The following is a 20,538-nucleotide window of genomic DNA, read 5'->3' as shown; positions in this document are numbered from 1 at the left end:
ATACCAGCAAACGCCAAACCAATTAATTTTTCAATTTGTTGTTCTCGCAGCAGCTTCTTACTATTATGGTGACAGACTAACATATGCTTGCCAGGTGATTCAGTCAACGCATTTATCGCCAAATTTGAGAATCAAACAGTGGCAACCAACAACTGTAGCAGAAATGAGGGCTTTTATAGCAGTGATTTTGAATATGGGACTGATAAAAAACCGAAGATTTTTAGTTATTGGTCAACCGATGCAAATCTGTTGACACTGATTTTCGAAAATGTTTTCATGCAACAGGTTTCAATTGTTGCTGTGGTTCTTACATTTTGTAGACAATTCGAAACTTCACCCTCCTGGTCACCCATTATATGATCCAACAGCCAAATTTCAAGTGTTTGTGGATATTGCCAAGCATGTTTTCGGTCGCTACAACACTCCACACCAGCAACTGAGTGTAGATGAAAGTCTTGTTGGGACAAAGGTGCACTCACAGCTAATCCAGTACCTTCCCAATAAACATCACAGATGGGGAAGTCAAATTTTGGATGCTGTGCGATTCAGAAGTAAATTACTGCCTAGGGTTTTATGCATACCGTGGTACAAAAAGTGATGACAAAAACAAAATAAAAGAATGGCCTGGGATATGTAGTAGTTATGAAACTACTAGCTCTTGGGAGCTACATGCAAAAAGGTTACCATGTGTTTTGCGATAACATTTTTTACATCTATTCCTCTGGCAGAAAAGCTGTATTCAGTCGGCACTTATCTAACGGGAACAATTAGAAGAAACAGAAAATTCCTGCAACGTGGTCTTCTGTCGAATTATGCTGTAGGTCAGCTAAAGTTTTTAAAGAAATCTTTTATACTTCTCTGTGGCTTCAGACAGAAGAAATCACAGAGAAATCCAGTCCTCCTTGTGAGTACATCATCCTCTGCTACATCATCAGAAAACAGAATTCGCAATAGACAGTCGGTCAAGAAACCAGATGTAATTTTGGACATAATAAGTATATGGGTGGCATTGACTCGTCTGGCATGATGGCATACTGCTATTTAGATGAGAGAAGGACTGTCAAGATGTGGAGGAAGGTAGTGTTTAGCATAATTGCCAGGATGTTGCTGAATGCATATGTTTTGTATAAGGAAAACCTAAACCCCAGCGACAAACCACTGACAAGGCTGAAGTTTAACAGCCTAGTCATATGCAAACTTTCTCAACAGTGGTTTCAGGCAAGGACTGCAACCACAAGTGCAATAGATATAAATGTACCTGCTCCAACAGTATATGGTGTAGAGACTCTTCCGGGGAGAAAGGAATGCTACTGCAGTGTTTGTTCTACGAAGGATAAGAAACGGCACTCACAAACAGTATGTGTGTGTTACAAGAAAGGACTGCATCCTTCATGTGTTGCTCAGCATGTGTGCAAGTAGTTGTAACTGCAACCTCACATTTGTCAGTGATTTATGACTGAAGAACTGAGAACACGTTCAGAGCAAAACAATTTTTTTGTAATGTTATGTTCTTTTTGATTTTTTCCTTAGTGAAATTAAAAAAAATTGTATTCCTTTATGATGTTTTTGTTAAGGAAACTACAGAGATTCCATATATACCCGAAATTTGAATATATCATCATTTGATGGGTCTCAGAGTAAACTGAAATCAAAGTCTTAATTTTTTTCGATAAACCCCATCATGAAAATAAATTTTTTCTCTGAAAATATGTTCTTTGAGAATGTGTATTGCACGTAGTACTGTAGCCAGCAGCATTCCCTAAAAATTAAAAAAAAATACATTCCTTTATGCATTAGTTTAGATTTTATTGCAAGTATGGCAGAGGTCTGCACATTACTGTAAAATTGCATGGCACTTTTAACATGATATGTTGAGAAAACGTCTGGCACGAAAAGGGTTAATGGCCAGAAGCTTTATTTGTGACAAGTCTTTGTTGTGTGTACCTGCAACTTACCATCTCCACTACATTGTAAGTAACTTTCCTTTTCAATATCATTGCATTCCATCCTGGATTTTCCATTGTTTGACATCACATCAATCAACACTCAACTGTGACTAAGCACATTCACAGTTTGCAAAATTAACTGTAAGATTATTTTATGTTAAACAGCTACTGCAGACAGTTTAGAAGATGTTTCAAACCCCCTGGGCATTGGAGAAGAACACTAAGCCTAGGTGGCAGTGAGGCATCTTGCAGCTCCCCCGTTTCAAGTTGCCATGGAACCACAAGCAGAAGACATCCTTTCAACTATGGATATTATATTCGTAGCAGAAAATTTGGCATTTATACACACAATTCCTGTAATTAGTCCACATTAAAAAATAATTAATAGTAACTATTTATGTGTGTGGCCATGCCAAACCAGTATCAGCTGGCATCAGGTTCCAAATAAATTTGAATTATATGTAGACTACATGTTATTGCAATCTGGAGCAAATTGCAAAAATAACAGCTCGCAAATGATTTTGGTTACAGTCAAAGTCTGTGACAAGAGGTACACACGACAATTTGTTACAAGAGGTACGACATGCTGAGTTGTTAAGGGCTATGCCAGGCAAACACGTCTGAAGTTCATTGGTGAGATTTATTATACGTTATCTCTCACACTGAAGAACCTTCACACACTGCCTTTTTGTCATATTACTTTATTTCCTTATCAGTCTTATTTGGTAAGAGTTCCAGAGCAATAAGTAATCCACATACCCTACCAAAGCATGGCAACTTGCATGTCTCCGATACAAATAGCTGTACCACAGGTGGAATCACAGTGGAAGGCTACCTGTGGAGATGCCTGACAAATCTGCAGTTCCTGATGGTGGGCAACAGCCAGGATGACTAATTCCAGGGGGATAATCAAACTTTTATTTCCCCGAGAATAAGTTCCTGACAAAGAGAAGGGAGGAGAGGGCAGGGGCAATCTCACAATAACTTTTCTTTCCTCTTGGTTGAGATAGTTTGACCACAGTTTTTAACATTGGTAATTAATATGGAACAATATTCACATAATTAACATACTTCAAAATATTAAGTATTTTAAAATTTTGACATATAAAACTAAACATAATTAAATTCCAATGCTAGGTTAAAAAGAGAATTCCCAATATTCTCCTAATTTTTCCAATGTAAAATGTAATTCCCAGAAAATTCCAGATTTTTCAGAAGAATCATCAACCTGTATTTGTCATTTTAACATAAAGCCAATAAGGCCATCCTACATTGGTACAGCACATGGCTGAAAGTAAAGGGAAGCTACAGCCACTATATTTCCCGAGAAAATGTAGCTAAATGATGATGGCCGCCTCCCAGGTAAAATAATTCACAGGTAAAATAGTTCCCCCATTTATATCTCCAGACAGGGAAGATAACATATGGAAAAACAAAAAGTGTCGGGTGCACGGAATGTTACATCCCTTTACCAGGTAGGTAGGTTGGAGAATTTAACAAGGAAAATGGACAGCCTGAAGTGAAATACAGAGGAATTAGCAGAGTCCAGTTACAAGAAGTGCTCAGGCCTACACGGTTATAAACACAACTTCAACAATGATAGAGTGCACACGACGTAACTTGGTGGGTGATGGAGACTGCTGTGTAGACGGTAGTTAGTAATGTAGGGGAACCATCTGTTGGAATGTAGTCAGACTGTTCACTAGCTGCACTCCATTCGGTAGTCAGCTACTGACAGTTATGTATGCATACAGGAAAGGTGGAAGAGCAACAATTTACGCCTTTGTGAGGAACACTAAGCCATCAAACTGTGCACCTTAAAATACAGGGCTTTATGAAATACATAACATGGAAAAATAATAACGCAACATAAATGGAGGAAAAGTGACAACAATAATAGATCTGCACTGTGTCATTTCCTCCATAAATGCAAGAGTAATTGGCAAAAACTACAGTGCATTTATCTTTCCCATTCAAACTCTGAAAATATGTTCATCTTGGAATGTCTTGCAAAATAAATTTTAAAAAGGAGAACACAAATACAGTGAAAAATATGTATTTACTGACACATCCTGCACCAGCAGTGCCTTTTGACCATCCTCAAATACAATAAATAAAATACTGTGGCTATTATGCTGTGGTCAAATGGATTTCATATTAAAAAACAAATGTTTGGGGACATTTCTGGGGAGGGCATTTTCAAGGGGTGATCGGAGCTTTGTTGAGTGTTTATTCACACCCTGGCTCTAGTGCAACTGGCCACTGCCGGTTGATGTTGTCCACTGTTGCTTCCATGATGGAAGACACTTACACATCTTCAGCACAGGGACCCAGATGTCATTTAATTTCATACCCTCCTCCTTCCTATTAAAATTCCTAGGGTGTTTAACAATCTCTATGGCCTCTATGTATAGCATGTCACAGCTGCCAGTAGTTTAGTCCTATCAAAATGAATGTGTGTTCCCTCACATTTTTGTCTTGTTCCAAAGCAGTGTTATCCCGAAATTTTTGAGAATTAAGTGCCTATGCAGCTCAGCTGAGGTGCAGTTGATTATCAATTGACAGAAGAGGTCTAATGAGAGCAGATTCAACTGACCTGCTATGACCCGGAAAGCAAGGGTTGCAAATCAAAGTCTATCAGTAAGAAATTCTGTAGTGGCAACTACAATAGAAGTGACACTATTGCACAAGACTATTAGGAAGTGTATGTTTACAGCATCTAGCAACAGATGATGAAATTTGATAATTTTCAGCCTAATCTGATTATCCGCCATTTAGAAATTTCCCACATAGTTATCAATTTATCCAGACATTTATCTGATGAGAGATATGTGCTTGCTAGGGGTGGAAATTATGCTACTTGTCTGCAAATTGTACTCGGAAGAAATAACAAGCAGTGCAGAAGCAGGTATTCGTAGTGTGGACACACAAATCCATATAAAAGCTGTAAGTGTATTGGTGGACACCAAAAGTATAAAAAGAAATTTAAGTGTGGGTGAGAGTAATGCCTTAAAACACCTAAATGACGACATCACTTATCATTCTCCTTACGCGACAGTTGTTCTGAATGTGACCGACTATCATAGTAAGATTAATGACTTGCTAGACTCACAGACCTGTAGAAAACTTAGTACAGACCACACTGACAAATTTCTTATGACTTCTATGAGGTTAGTAAAAAAGTCATACTGAATATTGAGAAAAATCTGAACATTTTTATAGCTGTGGACCAATCTGATTCAAACATCAAAAATTTGGCACATTTTATCAGTAAATTAAACAGCACAGTGGTCCAGTCAGAAGACGTATTAAATTAGTTTTGATGTGGTATCACTATGTACAATGGTTGCACTCAATGAAGTGTTGCAACAGCTTAATCAGATTTTTCTTCCCGATATTTCATAACTTTTTAAATATTGCCTCGCAATCATATATTTCAAGTGGAACAAGAGTTCTATGAACAGACTGGGAGCCCCTTAACCTCATTTATAACTAATTTCTTTGTGGAAAAATTTCAGAAGCATGCACTGGGAACTGCAGTAATGTGGTACTAAGCAGTTCTGACACAGGCAAAAATCATAATCAATACTCTCACTGTCTAACTCACATGAATCGATCATGAAGATTAATTATGCGGGGTTCCATTACCGAGTCTTTACCTGTTTCCTTTTTAAAATCTTCTACCTGTAGTGTTTCACTATGTCTATCGCAGATGGTTACTTTGTTCACTGCTTCATGTGTGGATCTTTCAGCATCAGCAATCCAGAAGGTGCTATTCTTCATGTGATATGGCTTTAACTTGCACCCATACCAGCTCAATATGATTGTACTGGCAGCGATATGTTGGTATCCTGATTACTCGGTGACGGTGCTGTCCTCCTAGATAATCATCTTGCAAGTGCATTATTTTGGCTTGTATCCATTTACGAGCACAAGTAACTCTGCTCTTGTTTGTAATGCAGTGTGAAGAATTCCATACAACAGCCATGAAATAATTTCATCCTTTCTGACATTTGAAGTAGGAGCCTTATTAATTTGCACGGAGTACATGCCTGCACTGTCCATTACAATAATACAACTCTCCACTGGGTACGGAAGTAGCTGTAGTACAAACCACCACTTTGAGATAGCATTAAGTCATTTCAGAGTGGCAGTCATCTCAATGCTTTGACTTTGATGCTTTAAATATTAATTTACCTTTTGGTATTAAGCCTGTCTGCATGAACAGCATGTAGCACAGTAAGGCACCCCTTTGCCCGCAGGAACCTTAAGGCCTCCAAGATCCTTATTTCTCTTCCAGCACATTGATCTCCAACACTTTCGGTTCACAAGTTTCATCAGAGTAATATATGTTATTTTCCAGCTTGTTTTATCTCGTGCATTTTTCTCAAGAACACAGTTATGGTTTCTACAATGTCATTTCTCTTCAGTCACTGGTCCTTCTATATTTGAATCCCATTTCTCTTAATGTTCTGAGCACAGCATATTTGCTGCCGTTTAAACTGTCTGCTTCTTTAAAGTACGAACAATTTATCTGTTGTAGGATTTCACCTATTTTGCACCTTAATACATTCTCGCTGAAATCATTGAGCTCACTTGTGAATTTCTTTCTATTTCAGCACTTACCTGGCAACTTAAAAATAGGTGACCCATTCTTCAGCAGAAGTGTTTGCTTCGCCTGCAATCTGACTAAACAGTTCCCAACCTGATATTGCAGCACTCAGCTGTTCATTCATGGCACTTGGCAAGACTGGGAGGCAGTTTGTTACCAGACTTGGATGGCACTTCCAAATCTTGTCCAAAGAACTGACACATGAAAGACTATTTCCCCCTTTGTGTAATACAGGGTGAGATCTGCTTTTGCCACTCATTGATCAGATTGCTTCGAAATAACTTTCGAAATGAAAAAGTGCTAAAACCAAACACAAACTTGCTCCACACAGAACAAAGGAACTCTGTTGCATCGATGGCTGACTGGCTGTTATTGGTCAGCAGGTCACATGACATATCCAAACTTCTGCAAATCCAAATCTTACCCACCAAGTCAGGTAGCGAACACTAATGCAGGCATAGCTCCAATAACAAAGTAACAATGTGGGTGTAAGCTACCATAGGCAACAGTGAATATTTTAACCAAAGTGAAAATGAACCCAACACTCACAACCACAGAACAATTTTATATGCAAACTATAACAGAGTTGGCAAAAAAGGTCCCTGGTAGATGCACTGGGCTTGGCATGAGTATTTCAGCTGTCTACCTCAACTAATTGCATAATATTATTTTCTATACATCTCTGTTGTCACAGCTCTACTTATAACTACCCTTTTTGCTTGCTGGAGTCTGCTTCAAAGCTGAAAGCTGGCAACAATGCTGCTGGTTATCAAGGATCATCTTTCATCAACTCTACTATAGCTCCCTCCAGGGATGAAGAAATTTGAACTCTGCATTACGATTTAAAAAATTATTCAGATGTTTAAGGGAAGCAAAAATTAATTATGCTGAGAGACCATAAATCAATAGTGGGAAAAAAATGAGAAGGAAAAATAGCATGACATGAAATAGGGAAAAGGAATGAGAGAGGAAGCTACTTGGTACAATTTTGTACAGAGCATAATTTAATCATCTGAAACAGTTTAAGAACCATGAAAGGATGTTGTACACATGGATCAGACCTGGAGAAACCAAATGTTTCAGATGCATTATAAAATGATACAACAGATTCCAAAACCAGATTTTACACTGCTATACATTTCTAGAAGTCCTCAAATCAGATGAGAAGATAATTTGATTAGGAAGCAATACCAAAATTAGACAAGTTTTTCTATTTCAAGCAAAATAACCGAGTATGACTGAAATAAAGATGATATAACACACAGGCTTCAAATTGCAGCAAGAAAATAGTCCTGAAAAGGAAACTGTTTCAACACACACACACACACACACACACACACACAGTGAGACACAGACAGAGAGAGAAAACCATCACCTACTCCACCACTGGACAGATTTCAAGCAAACTTTGTATACATATCACTTACTCTCAGGCAACAATTGCTCCGGGAGTAAGATACACTTGTAATAGTTCAAGAGAGACGATGCAGAACAATGAGATGTGAAGAACTGCCTTATCATGCATGATGTTTGAATGTAATACTTCTGTGCTACTAACTATGTTCATAATAAATTTCACAGGCTGTATCCCCAAGTGCTGCTGAATGCTCCTACAAAACTATATCATGGTACCACATACAGTTCAGCATATATGAAAAATACTGAGATGTGTGAAAAACTGCTGCTCTGTGCATGACATTTAATGTATTACTTCTTTCCTACTAATTGTATTCACAATACAAGTTGCTTACAGTATCCAAGTATGCCACTGAACATACCTTCAAAATTATATCACTGTGTGAAACATGCATCAGGAGATGTGACGTCAAACACTCACATCGTGAAAACCTGGCACATCATGCATGATGTTTAAATGTATTACTTCATTGCTACTAACTCCATTAGCAGCACACTTCACTGACAGTCTCCACAGATGTCACTGAATGTACATACATAAATAGATCATTGTGTGACACACAGTTCAAGAGATGTGGTATCCCAGATACCTGGCAGCATTTCCGACAGCTTTTAACTGCAGAGCATAAACAACTGTAGGCGAAAATGATAGTCGGCTATAGAGCTATGAAGGGGTGTTGCCCTAGAGATGTACAAAGTCATGTTGCAGACATGTAAGGCAGCTGCTTCCTGAGTGCAGAAACTTGTCTGGGATCAAATTTCTTAATTTGGATAATGAAAAATCCAGAATGGAATGCAACAATATTATGAAAAGGAAAATTACTACTCACCATATAGCAGAGATGCTGAGTCACAGGACTGTCCCAAATAAAGCTTTCAGCCATTAAGGCCTTTGTTCTCTCTCTCTCTCTCTCTCACACACACACACACACACACACACACACACACACACACACACACCTGCAGCCTCAGCAACTGTGGTGTGTGTGGCTTCAATTGCCTGAGGTTGCAGTCGTGTGTGCGAGTTGCGTTGGTGCGCGCACTGTGTGTGTGTGTGTGTGTGTGTGTGTGTGTGTGTGTGTGTGTGCATGCGCATGCATCCTCCATTGTTGACGAACGCCTTAATGACTGAAAGCTTTATTTGTGACAGTCTTTTTGTTGTTCCTATCTGCAACCCATCACCTCCACTACATGGTGAGTAGCAGCTTTCTGTTCCATAATTTCAAAGGTGTTTTCACAAACGCACATACATGAAATTTTTTTGATACTTCACTACAAAAAGTTTATTCTTTTGTTTTTGTTTAATAGAACTTTGTCAAAATGAATATCTGGACAATGCTAGGCTTGTCAGCTAATTGAATATAAAGTTTTATGAATTCTTTCCTGAAAGTATTTGTCTGGAGTGTAGCCTTTTAGGGGAAGTGAAATATGAATGAAAAACAACACAACACACAACATCACAGAAGAATGCTAAAAGATGGATAAAATGAAAACTATTGAAAAGGATTGAAGTGAAAAGGAAAAAGGAAGAAGTGACATTTAAGGCACAACCTAACCTATGTTTCAGTAGTTTTGATATATCAAGAGGCTTGCACAGCACAGACTAGCATGGAGAGCTCCCTTTAACCCATATTAAGAATAAAAACCATAACTGGTCAAACAAGGGTTTCGTCTGCTATTTCCTCTGTGGGTGAACTATACTTTCTAAGGACTGTTACAGAGTAACAGTCTCTAGCATCCACTTGAGCATTTGAGTCTATCACAGTGTAATTGGCACAGTATTTCTCTACTAAATCTGGGACTGTAACCAGCATTTTACACGCACACATTGGGGATAAAACTGAAAAGTTGTCAGCTATGCAGTTCGGCACCCAAGCAGTGAAAGTGATATTATAAGGGACGATTCTCCCTAACACAAAGTGTGAATATAGTAACATAACCAAGAAACTAGCACTGACAAACATTTATTAATGATCTTTCTTTCTACTGGCCAATAACCAATGCACTGACAAACATTTATTAATGATCTTTCTTTCTACTGGCCAATAACCAATGAAAATTATCTATCTTGTTAAATCAATCTTTTACTAGTTAGTGAATGACAAACCAGCCCCTTCGTTTCAGTGTCATAACAAGTTTCAGGCTAAAATGTCCATCTTCATATTGCTAATATTTTCAATTACAAGGTGTTTCGAACAACAGCTTATCTGCCTCAATATTCAATTAATCTTTTTAAAATATTTTATTCGTAGGCACATACTCTGTATGGTTTTTTATGACTGTACTGCTCGCCAAATTCTGCTACTAGTGCTTTGTGATGGAATTCAGGCCACACTGGAATACTTATTCCATTTTAAAAAACATTAAGTGAAAAAATTAATTTTGCATATCTTACAGTCTGATATCTTCTCTCCATAAACAATTTCTTTTCCTTATTCGCCATAGTTACTGCACCACACCAAATTAAATAAAACATTGTACCATATTCTAAAAAGTTTACAGAGACAAAAACACACAGCATCAACTGCGCATATGGCTGATTTTAGCTCATACCCTGCCATATATGAAATGCATGTAAGACACCAAACTTTTGTTTTAATTTTTTTGTTGAAAATCTCATTTCAGTGTTCAGTTATTGGTTGTTATATCCGACTAATGGTCACTTGGGAGACACTTATTTCCGCCTCTGTGCATTGCAGATCATGTCCTAACAAGTCTTACTTCATACATGGTTCAAGGTATCGGAATGAGGTTTTTTTGCAAATGATAGCACGCAAAGAGACACAAACATTGTATGATAAACATCCACAATTTTTTATTACCAGATATGAAAGTAACTTGCCTGCAGCAGTGAGAGGTTGGTGCAATAGGGACACAAAGACATCAACTCTGCTTCAGTAAAAGAGGCAGTACATTAAAAAAGTCTTTAGCACCTGGGAAGCAGCAGAGCACGAGGTAACTCTTCCACTGCAGTTAAAGGATTAAACAGACCACTGCTCATGAGATTTTAGCAAAATTCAGTACACATATTCTGTAAAATTGCTAATTTTTTTAAAGACGAGTTAATACAGACTAGTTCTGCCAAAAAAGCTTAAGCCTAAAACAGATGGCACTGGTCAAATTTACGAAAAGAAAAATCGGGAACCAAGGTAGAAGCTTAGAAATACACCAACAAATGAAACGGCAGGAAAATTGCCAATACTGTACATAACTTGTAAATGTCTCAAAAGAAGTACTCCCACTCAAATAAAACCAAAAACACTTTGCTTTTTTTTAACCACCTCTTACTGCAATCATAACTGCCATCTGGTAGAGCATGAGCACAAGGACATCTTAAACAGAAAGAAAGCCTACGGCAAGGAGCTGGTAGGGAACAGGGAACCCACCCAAACAAGTGGAGTGAAGCAGATTCTCAGTCAGCAACTGATGGCAATATGCAATTAACTGCAAGTTTCAATACCACTAGAGTGGAGAGCAGTTACAAAGGTGAGTGAGGGTCAGATGCGCAGAAATGCGGAAGTGTACCACGTGACTCACAGCCTGTTTATTTCAGTCACTGTGTTCCGTGCTGAGTACTGACTGCATTCATAGTGTTCGCTATGAGTGACGGTACACAACCATGCCAAGTGCCACACAAACAGGCAAGAGGAATAGTGTTCCGTGTGTGAAAATACTTTAAGAGACTAACTTCCACTGAATCCACACCAGCACAAGGTGCGGGTCGCACCGTTGCCAGATGCCAGGAGCAGACAGCTGAAGCCCGTGGTGCTGCTTTGAAAATCATTCAGAGAATATCCAGCGAAGCTAAGACGTCAAAGCCGGCCGAAGTGGCCGTGCGGTTAAAGGCACTGCAGTCTGGAACCGCAAGACCGCTACGGTCGCAGGTTCGAATCCTGCCTCGGGCATGGATGTTTGTGATGTCCTTAGGTTAGTTAGGTTTAAGTAGTTCTAAGTTCTAGGGGACTGATGACCTCAGATGTTAAGTCCCATAGTGCTCAGAGCCATTTTTTTAAGACGTCAATGCAAACCAACAGCTCAGCTGTTTTCAAAATACCAGGGAAGCAACACAACCGCAAAAAAACAAGTGAATGAACTAGACGATTTTGCAAAAAACTTTTTCAGCGCATAGTGTTCAGCAGGTATGCTGAAGGCGAGTATCCAACAGCAAAGAAACTAGTTTCGTGTATGAAAGAAGCTGAAAATTTTAATGGAAGCAAATGGACCATGTTGAGGATACTTTTAAACATGGGGTTCAGCTATCAGAAAAATGATAGTAGGAAATTATTAATGGAATGAAGTGATATTGTAGCTGCAAGGACTGTTTTTGAGAACAATGCAGAAAACCAGAGAAGATGGCGCATCTCAAATTTATTACTTAGATGAAACTTTCGTTAATTAGAACCACACAAGAGCTATGTGCTGGAAAATGAGTGATGGGTACAGTGGATTAGAAGATCCTGTTGGTAAGGGTAAGAGAATTATAGTACTTTATGTCGGATCAAGAAATACTGGCTTTATTCCCCAGAGTAAGCCGATTTTTAAGGCGTCCACAGCTAAGAATTCTGAAGATTACCACTCTGAAATGTAAAGTGCCTTCAAAAGGTGGTTTACACAACTATTATTGCCAAATATTCCGGAGTCTTCAGTTATTGTCATGGACAATGCGAGCATCCACTCAGCACAAGTGAACAAAGCTCCAAATACCAACTCCAAAGAGGCACATATTATTGCATGGCTGTCATCTAAAGGAATACCTCATAACTCGTCGCATACCAGAGCAGAATTGCTGGTTCTTCTCAATCAACACAAGCCTGCATACAGAGTTTATGAGATAGACGAAATTGTAAAGCAGTGTAGACACCGTATCGTTAGATTACCCCCATACCATTGCCATTACAACCCTAGCGAGCTGGTAGGGGCTCAGGTGAAAGCATATATTGTAGAAATTCAAAGCTGCAGATGTAGAGACTTACATATGAGTCAACTAACAGCATCTCATCTGTATGAGCAGCTTGCAAAGACATGCAGAGAAACTGCAAGATGAAGATTACAACAGGGAAATTGGCAGGGACATTGTTATGGAACCATTCATCATAAATCCTGCCAAATCTGATTTATCTACTTCGGACAGCAAAGACTACAGTGCAAATTTCTTGCTGTGAAGTATTGAAGTACCAATTACTGTTACTTATGGCTGTGTGACTGTGCCTGCAGCAGCATAAAAAATTATTAGTAGCTCAAGTTTCATCTTTGATCTTGTAACAATGCTGTTTTCTTCATAACACATTTCGTTCAATTAAGTACACATACTATAATGCCACAGCAGGTTGCAAATGAAAGAAAATTAGCTTTTAGTAATACACTAAACAATCTTTTTCTGATATCTTTATGCTCATAAATTACTAAAACTTGAAGATGCTTTAAATGTATTCGATCACTGTAGGTGCCCAACTTAAGCAATGCAAAAACTGGTTTGATTAACAAAACAAATCGCTGTCGTTCAAAAGATGGAACACTAAACACTGACAGTATTTAAAGAAAGAATGAAGCTACATCACGGTTACTGACAAAATAGTGTCTTGAGATTGAAGCTCTTCTGTCTTTGCTTTACAAATAAACTGTACTTTTGGAAGGGATCCACCTTGAACAAAACAATTGTGCTATCACCCAGAGAACTTTCGTTGAGGTTTCAGCATCCCTGGACTTTCATTTGCTTTATGCTATACAACAGGAAAAATATACATAGGTCTTAAAGTTTTTACAAATCCGCAAACAGGGTAAGTTTTGCACATATACCCTGTTACCACATGCAGTGGTTTTCCTTTTTTGTTTTTCTTTACAGCTGTTTTACTTCAGAGTCTGTCATCTTGAATCATATAGAACTTAGTGTACAGAAATTATTTATCTCAACATTTTATACGACTGGGAATGTTGTAATTGAGTTCAACATTAATTAATTCTATGTGGAAGGTTGCGTGTGCATGAGTAAGGATTCTCATTACTAAGAATTCAGTTCTTAAAAGTTCACTGTGGAATGATGTTTACGCTAGTGCACCGTCAGCGTGTGAGCTGATGGAATTAAATTGGCAGCGTCGCAACGTATCTTCCCCCTTTCTCTGCGCAGAACAAGCGACGCACCCGCCTTTGTAGCTGCTCTCCATTCTAGTTGGCTTTGGCCAATAATGTCATCAATGATTGACTGAATGCCTTTTGTTCATGCAGTAATTATTCTAATCTTATCCTCAAAATTCCTGTATGAGTGATACGTAGGGGATCGTTTTACATACCTAGAGTAATCATTTAGAGCTGGTTCCTGAATCTTTGTTAATAGGCTTTCTAAAGATAATTTAGATCTACCTACAAGAGTCTGCCATTTCAGTTCCATCAGTATCTATGTGACACTCCCATGGATTATACAAACTACTGACCATTTGTGCTGCCCTCCCCTGGAAATGTTCAATATCTCCTGCTAGTGCTATCCGGTACAGGTGCCACACACTTGAGCAATTTTGTAGGATGGGTTGCACAAGTGATTTCTAAGCAATCTCTCTTTTAGAATGACTGCACTTCCCCAGTATCCCCTATTATTCTACCAATAAACCAAAGTCTACCATCTGCTTCACCCACAACTGAAATCTGTGTAATCATTCCATTTCACACCCCTACACAGTGTTACACCCAGGAAGTTGTGCGAGTTGGAAGATTCCAATAGTGACTCACTGATATTACGGTCATAGGATACGTTTTTCATTTTGTAAGTGCAATAGCAACATTGTTCTGCTTGAAATGGTGTTACATTTTGGTCTATGCCAATTCTATTTGATTTAGATCCCAGTTGTACAGCAGTGACGCACTACTTTGTGGCTGCTCTCAGCAATTTTATCCACAACATACACTTTCACAGCTGGTTTCTTTTCCTTTATCGTAGATAACAAATCAGCCTTCCCCTTTGAGCCATTGCAGTTTATTTTCCCATCTTGCAACCACTCTAACATCGTAATCCTGAAATCATGTTTATGAAGTATTCTGTCAAACTTCCTACTGTGGTATGGCGCATTATCCCTACAATCATAGAACTGGGTGGAATATTACGAATGACCGTATCTGCAATCTCCCCCCCCCCCCTCCAGTTTTGTCAAATTCTAGTTCCCAAGTTAGCAAATTAAAACTGTGCACCACATCTGGTTCCCAGGTTCGAGTCTCAGCCCAACACAGTTCTAAAGTGCAAGGAAGTTTGAAAGCAGTGCACACTCCACTGTGGGGGGAGAATTCATTCTGGTATCTTGCACCTTCTACTTGTCAAATTTGTATTTTCGTAAAGTTCTGCTCAAACTTACAGAAGCTGTTTGTGTTCAGTACCAGTGTGAAAGTACCGTTGTGAAAAGGAGAATGGCACAAAGACAAATGGGCCAAAACAAATGTGTCATTGGAAACACACACACACACACACACACACACACACACACACACACACACACACACACAAAAAAAACTGGCACTATCAGTCTAGGAACTGCAAGATGTGTTCAATCAATTTGTTTCACTAGAGGTCAAAGTAGAACAGTAGTACAAGCATCTTTAAATTTTAGCTGATTTTTTAATATTACCATAAACATAAAATACATTACATTTGTGATAGTAGTAGTAAGTACTACTGGCAAATATTGAAGGTTTCCTTTTATTGAATCCATTTTTATACAATAGACAAGATAGTTCGAAATTTTCATACTACACCCTCAACGTTATTAACCCAAGTGGAGTTCTCTAATGTAGTTATGTGAATAGTGTCACTTGGTAACAACGGGGACTCGTCTGGTTTATAAGATTAATTGCACTTCTGTAACAAGTACTTGCAGCGAGTTCCTAACAAACTTGCTCCACTGACTTCATGAAGCAAGCTTGAGTAAGTTTTTGATCTTATGTAAACACCTCAGGAAATGCTTACAGAAGTTACTTGCTATTAGATGCAAGCCTTTTGTAATACTTCACATCTAGGGGCAGCTTGACAATGGCAGCACTCTGAGAATATCTTTCAAGTAGTGTCGATTTTCTCTGCTTCTATCAGCACTAGCGAAATAGTAAAGTTATTGTTGCCAAACAGTAGGTGCCTGCGTAACAAGTGAGTCGATCAATATTATTAAATCACAGGAGAGGTAGACAGTTACAGTGTATCAGTATATTAGAAGTGCTACTATTGATAATGAACACTGATCCACCTACCTTCTCCCATAATTTAATTAAAAACATAGATCCACTTATGTTCATCTAAAACTATTTTCTCATGGGTTTCCCAGTCTTGTCCTGTGACTGCTTACTCATGTTCAGTTCCAGTCACTCACTGCACATACAATTACCAACTGCAACCCGCAATAGAAAAGCCACAGACACCATAACCAAACTTTTAGCCGAGGACTGAGCTATATAGGTGAACTGGAAAGTGCGATACCAGCTGTGTGTGTGTGTGTGTGTGTGTGTGTGTGTGTGTGTGTGTGTGTGTGATTTCACTGGGTTTAGTTAGCACTGGTTATTGTGAAATTTGAGGGTGCTATAGCCAATGTTTTAGCCGCCATGTGAGACATGCTCAAAATAGGTGTTTTTGACATGACGTCTTGGGTCAAAGCAGATAGACAATCTGTCTCCAGTAACCCTAAAATCATCTTGCCACGACACTAAAAAATACAGCTGACCACCCCTCCCCCTGCAGCAGCAGCTCCACAAACCCCCCAAGAACTGTGTCCCACCCCCAAATATACATTTTTTTAAACACAGTTCAATATTTCTAACAACCCTGCATGCCCCTACAGTCCTACTTAATGAACTTCACTGCAAAGCAAGGACCAATCAACAATAGTTCACTCAACCACGGGGGGAGTAAGATATGTAACAACACTATAGATTAACAGAATGGCTGGAACAGTATCGCTTTCTCAAGCATGTCATTTTAAATAAACCACCAGATGTTCTCATAAGCACCTCCACAGACATTCACAAGATCAACTGCACATCATCACAAATACATCAATCCACAATATCCAGCAACCTCACAAAGTTTTGCAGTAAATTTGTGGTCACTGCCATATTTACCATCCTCTCCCACAACATGCTGATATTTGTCTCCACTCTAATCCACAACCAAATAACACTGTAGTCTATCATCATCAGCAAAAGACACATGTAAACTGAAGTTGAAACATAACACTGCCACACATCACAACTCTAAATGCCCTCTACACACACACACACACACACACACACACACACACACACACACACACACACACACCTCAAGAACTCACCTTTTTGAAGCAGTTCATCCAAAGCGCGCCTAGCCAAAGATCCTCGTACTTTTAACCTTTCACTAACAACAGAAGGTGTGATAAGTTTGTAAGCAGGTACTTCTTTCAACAGTTTCTCATATGTTGCCTTGTCAAAGAGCACCTGGTTGTTCAGCTTATCACGAACTTTTCCTTTTGACCACTTCTGCAATAAACATGGGAATATGTTAGAGCTACTAAATACCTCTGAACATCTGAACAAAAGAAATTACTCAATCAGACTCATTAAATCAGCTTTAGCCATCACAGCATTCTGGAGTTAGTGAATTCATCATATATGTAGACATGAATGAAAATCCTACCACCACATAAAAGTATGACTTTCAGGCACTTAAAACACTAAATTTAAATGTTGTATATGTTAACTTGTGCGAATGTGTGTGCCACTAGTAGTATCACACTATCAGTTTACTTGTATCTACATGACAAACTATAACTTTGAGGATTAAATTGTAACATTAATACACACTTAAAAGAGGGAATGAATACCATAAAAGACATTACATTTTCTTTCTTACAAATGCAGTACCACTTAAAAGGAGAACATCAAACTTTTGTCAGTAGAACACATTACGGCCCATTTTTATTAGAAATGATAAGCACTAGAGTGCAGCTTTTCAAACTCTAGCACAGCATCCCCCAATTCCGAAGTTAATACAACAAAAATTGTCTTTGTTTTCAAAATGAGAACGAAAGCTGCATAAGTAATAAAATGGAGAACAATGACATCACAAAAGTTCTAAATAAATGATTGATATCTGCATTAAAGGGGGTGCTACATGAAGATCAACCAAAACTGAAACACCTCAAAGTTATCTGTAGTGCATTGCTTAACATTACGAGACGGCAGCTAACCTATTTACAAACCTTCTTCTTGGCTTTGCCTCCAGATCCTCCTTCCTTTTTTTTCTGGGTTTTCTGAGGTTGCTTTGAAGAACCCCCTTTTGAATCCTTTTTGGGTGGCTATAACATAAAACTTAGTATTACACCACTCACATTCGTCACTAACACACAGTAAGTTAAAATAATTGCACCCATTTCAAAGGTGAAATGTACGCTCATTTTATCCGATTTACAACAAACTACACAACATATGATTGATTCAATTAATGTAATTCAGTTCCATAAAATTCTGGTAGATTACAATCTAATTAACAACCATAACGCATAATTAAAGCGCTCCACACGAGAGCCTAGTTCCAGCAGTTCGGTCCATGTGGCCACGTTAACATCAAATTTAACCTCGTCACAAACGCATTTTGAAAAAAATTATAATTAAAGACTAATCGCGGCACCTGCACCGGCACATTAACTGAATATATAAACATAAATAACAAATGTTTCAATCTATATGTTTAACACAAAAACTCAAACCATCTCACACTCACCATGGCTGCAACACGAACAGGAACAGGAAACAATGGCAACGAAGCTGGGTTTACATCAGTGGAACAAAGTCATAGAACATCTTATCCAGGAAAGTGGAGTATGTTTCTAACTGCATTGGAAAAAAGCTATGAAATCAGAATGTTCTCAACCCGTATATTCCACCAGAAAATAAGGATTCGTAAACGTATTAACTCATCGAATTCATATGACAAGCGATAATTTGAGTACGTAAGGACAGCGTACTTTGCCTTTTTTCAATCTGTTTTAAGGTATGGGTTAATACTCTGAGGAAACAGCAGACAAATAAATGAAATTATAGTGATCCAGAAGAAAGCAATCAGAGTAATGGCTAAGGTAGATAATAGGACAAATTGTAAACCATTGTTCATTAAATATATAGTTTTAACAGTTATTAATTTATATATTCTTGACAGCGTTAACTACATACTTGCTGAACTACCTAAAAGTGTAACAAATCAAAGGCATAACTACAATACAAGAACCTGTACGTCTCTGCTGTTGGCACAAAATAGATTAGCTAAAACTGGCAATAGTCATAAGTATATGGCAATTAAAATATATAACAAATCGTCAAGAATGCGTCAATCAAGCTTGAAAAATTATTTAAAGAAAATGTACATAACTTCTTGTTAACTAATCCATTCTAGTCATTAGAAGAATTTTTAGAAATGCCCAATGTCAACTTAAATATGTAAAAATTTATTTTGTAAAATTAATAGGTTAAGTGAACTGACGAGGTCTATTGCAAGTAATAATGCTGAATAAAGAATCTGAATCTTCTACAACAGCACTGTGTATAATCTAAGAAATATAGCAAAGAGCAAATAAAGTGAGCATTAGAAACACCAGTATGAGGAATGCCGAGTAATGATCGATTCATGTTTGACGAAAACCAAAACCAAATAAAAGTGCGACATTGCCACAGACCTTCGACAGCAAGGAACAAAGCATGGAGGTAAGAATTACCTCCATGGAACAAAGTGTCAACGTCATTGTTTCAGGGAAGAACTTTTGAGCGTAGGCGGGAGACCTAATTCGACTTCTGCTATAAAGACCGATTCACACTAAAAGTCAACGGACTGTTACGTCATGTCACCGTCACGTTAGGGTGCATTCACAATATATGTCACATTACGTCGACACACTTACGCACACTTAAGAACGGTTAAAGTGAAGTTATGACATGACATTGGTGATACAGAAAGTAAGAGTATAGAATTGGCAATGAGGAACTAAATATGATAATGTTTATTAATGGCCAAAGCACATTTCATAACGAAAGTTATTCATCTATTTTATGTGGTAAGTTGCTAAGATATAAATCAACATTTCAAAATATCGATATTTATTTGCCAACGAAAATTTACATATACAAACTCTTCACACAGTGGTTATAAAGGAATGTACAGAGCCTTTTTAGTTTATGCATCATCTTTTTCCCTTACGTAATTAAAAACGTAATATACAGCTACATTTTTCTAGTTCGTTAGAACAGACTTTTTTACTTAACGAGTTTATTTAATGAAACTTGTTGGACTCTCTGAAATTTGGCAACAGGTTCGCGAACGTACCTCCAGTTGTGCACATTTTGTGGAGCTTTTCGCATCCTCAACTCGCGAGACGTAATTGCCTTGCGGGCCAAATACATAGGAATTTGATAAATATCGATACACGACGTGCAAAATTAGCCCTTGCCACTCAACTAGAAGTTTCCGTCAGTGCCACCAGGTGGTAGCACGCTATGACAGACTTCTATCCCTGTTCGCTCAGCATAAACCTCGCTCAATGGTAACACACTCCTCAGATATGCTAACTCACT

At 38.2% G+C, this 20,538-nt stretch overlaps 1 protein-coding gene across 2 annotated transcripts in view; it reads right to left on the bottom strand.

Annotated features, from left to right (window-relative positions):
- The window catches only part of LOC126187934 (40S ribosomal protein S25), a 30,977-nt gene extending 12,164 nt beyond the window's left edge, over positions 1-18,813 (bottom strand). Inside the window, exons 1-3 of one of the 2 annotated variants that reach the window (XM_049929300.1) lie at positions 18,698-18,813; positions 18,177-18,272; positions 17,271-17,454 (exon numbers count right to left, since the gene is read on the bottom strand). In XM_049929300.1, coding sequence (XP_049785257.1) covers positions 17,271-17,454; positions 18,177-18,272; positions 18,698-18,700 — 283 coding nt within the window. In that variant the 5' untranslated portion in view covers positions 18,701-18,813. Of the gene's footprint in view, positions 1-17,270; positions 17,455-18,176; positions 18,273-18,468; positions 18,491-18,697 lie in introns of those variants that run through there. The other variant, XM_049929301.1, reaches the window with a different exon arrangement.
- Positions 18,814-20,538: the final 1,725 nt, after the last annotated feature.

This window comes from Schistocerca cancellata, chromosome 5, assembly GCF_023864275.1.
Source record: "Schistocerca cancellata isolate TAMUIC-IGC-003103 chromosome 5, iqSchCanc2.1, whole genome shotgun sequence".
Taxonomy (NCBI): Eukaryota; Metazoa; Arthropoda; class Insecta; order Orthoptera; family Acrididae; genus Schistocerca; species Schistocerca cancellata.
This window is presented reverse-complemented; position numbering and strand designations above follow the sequence as displayed.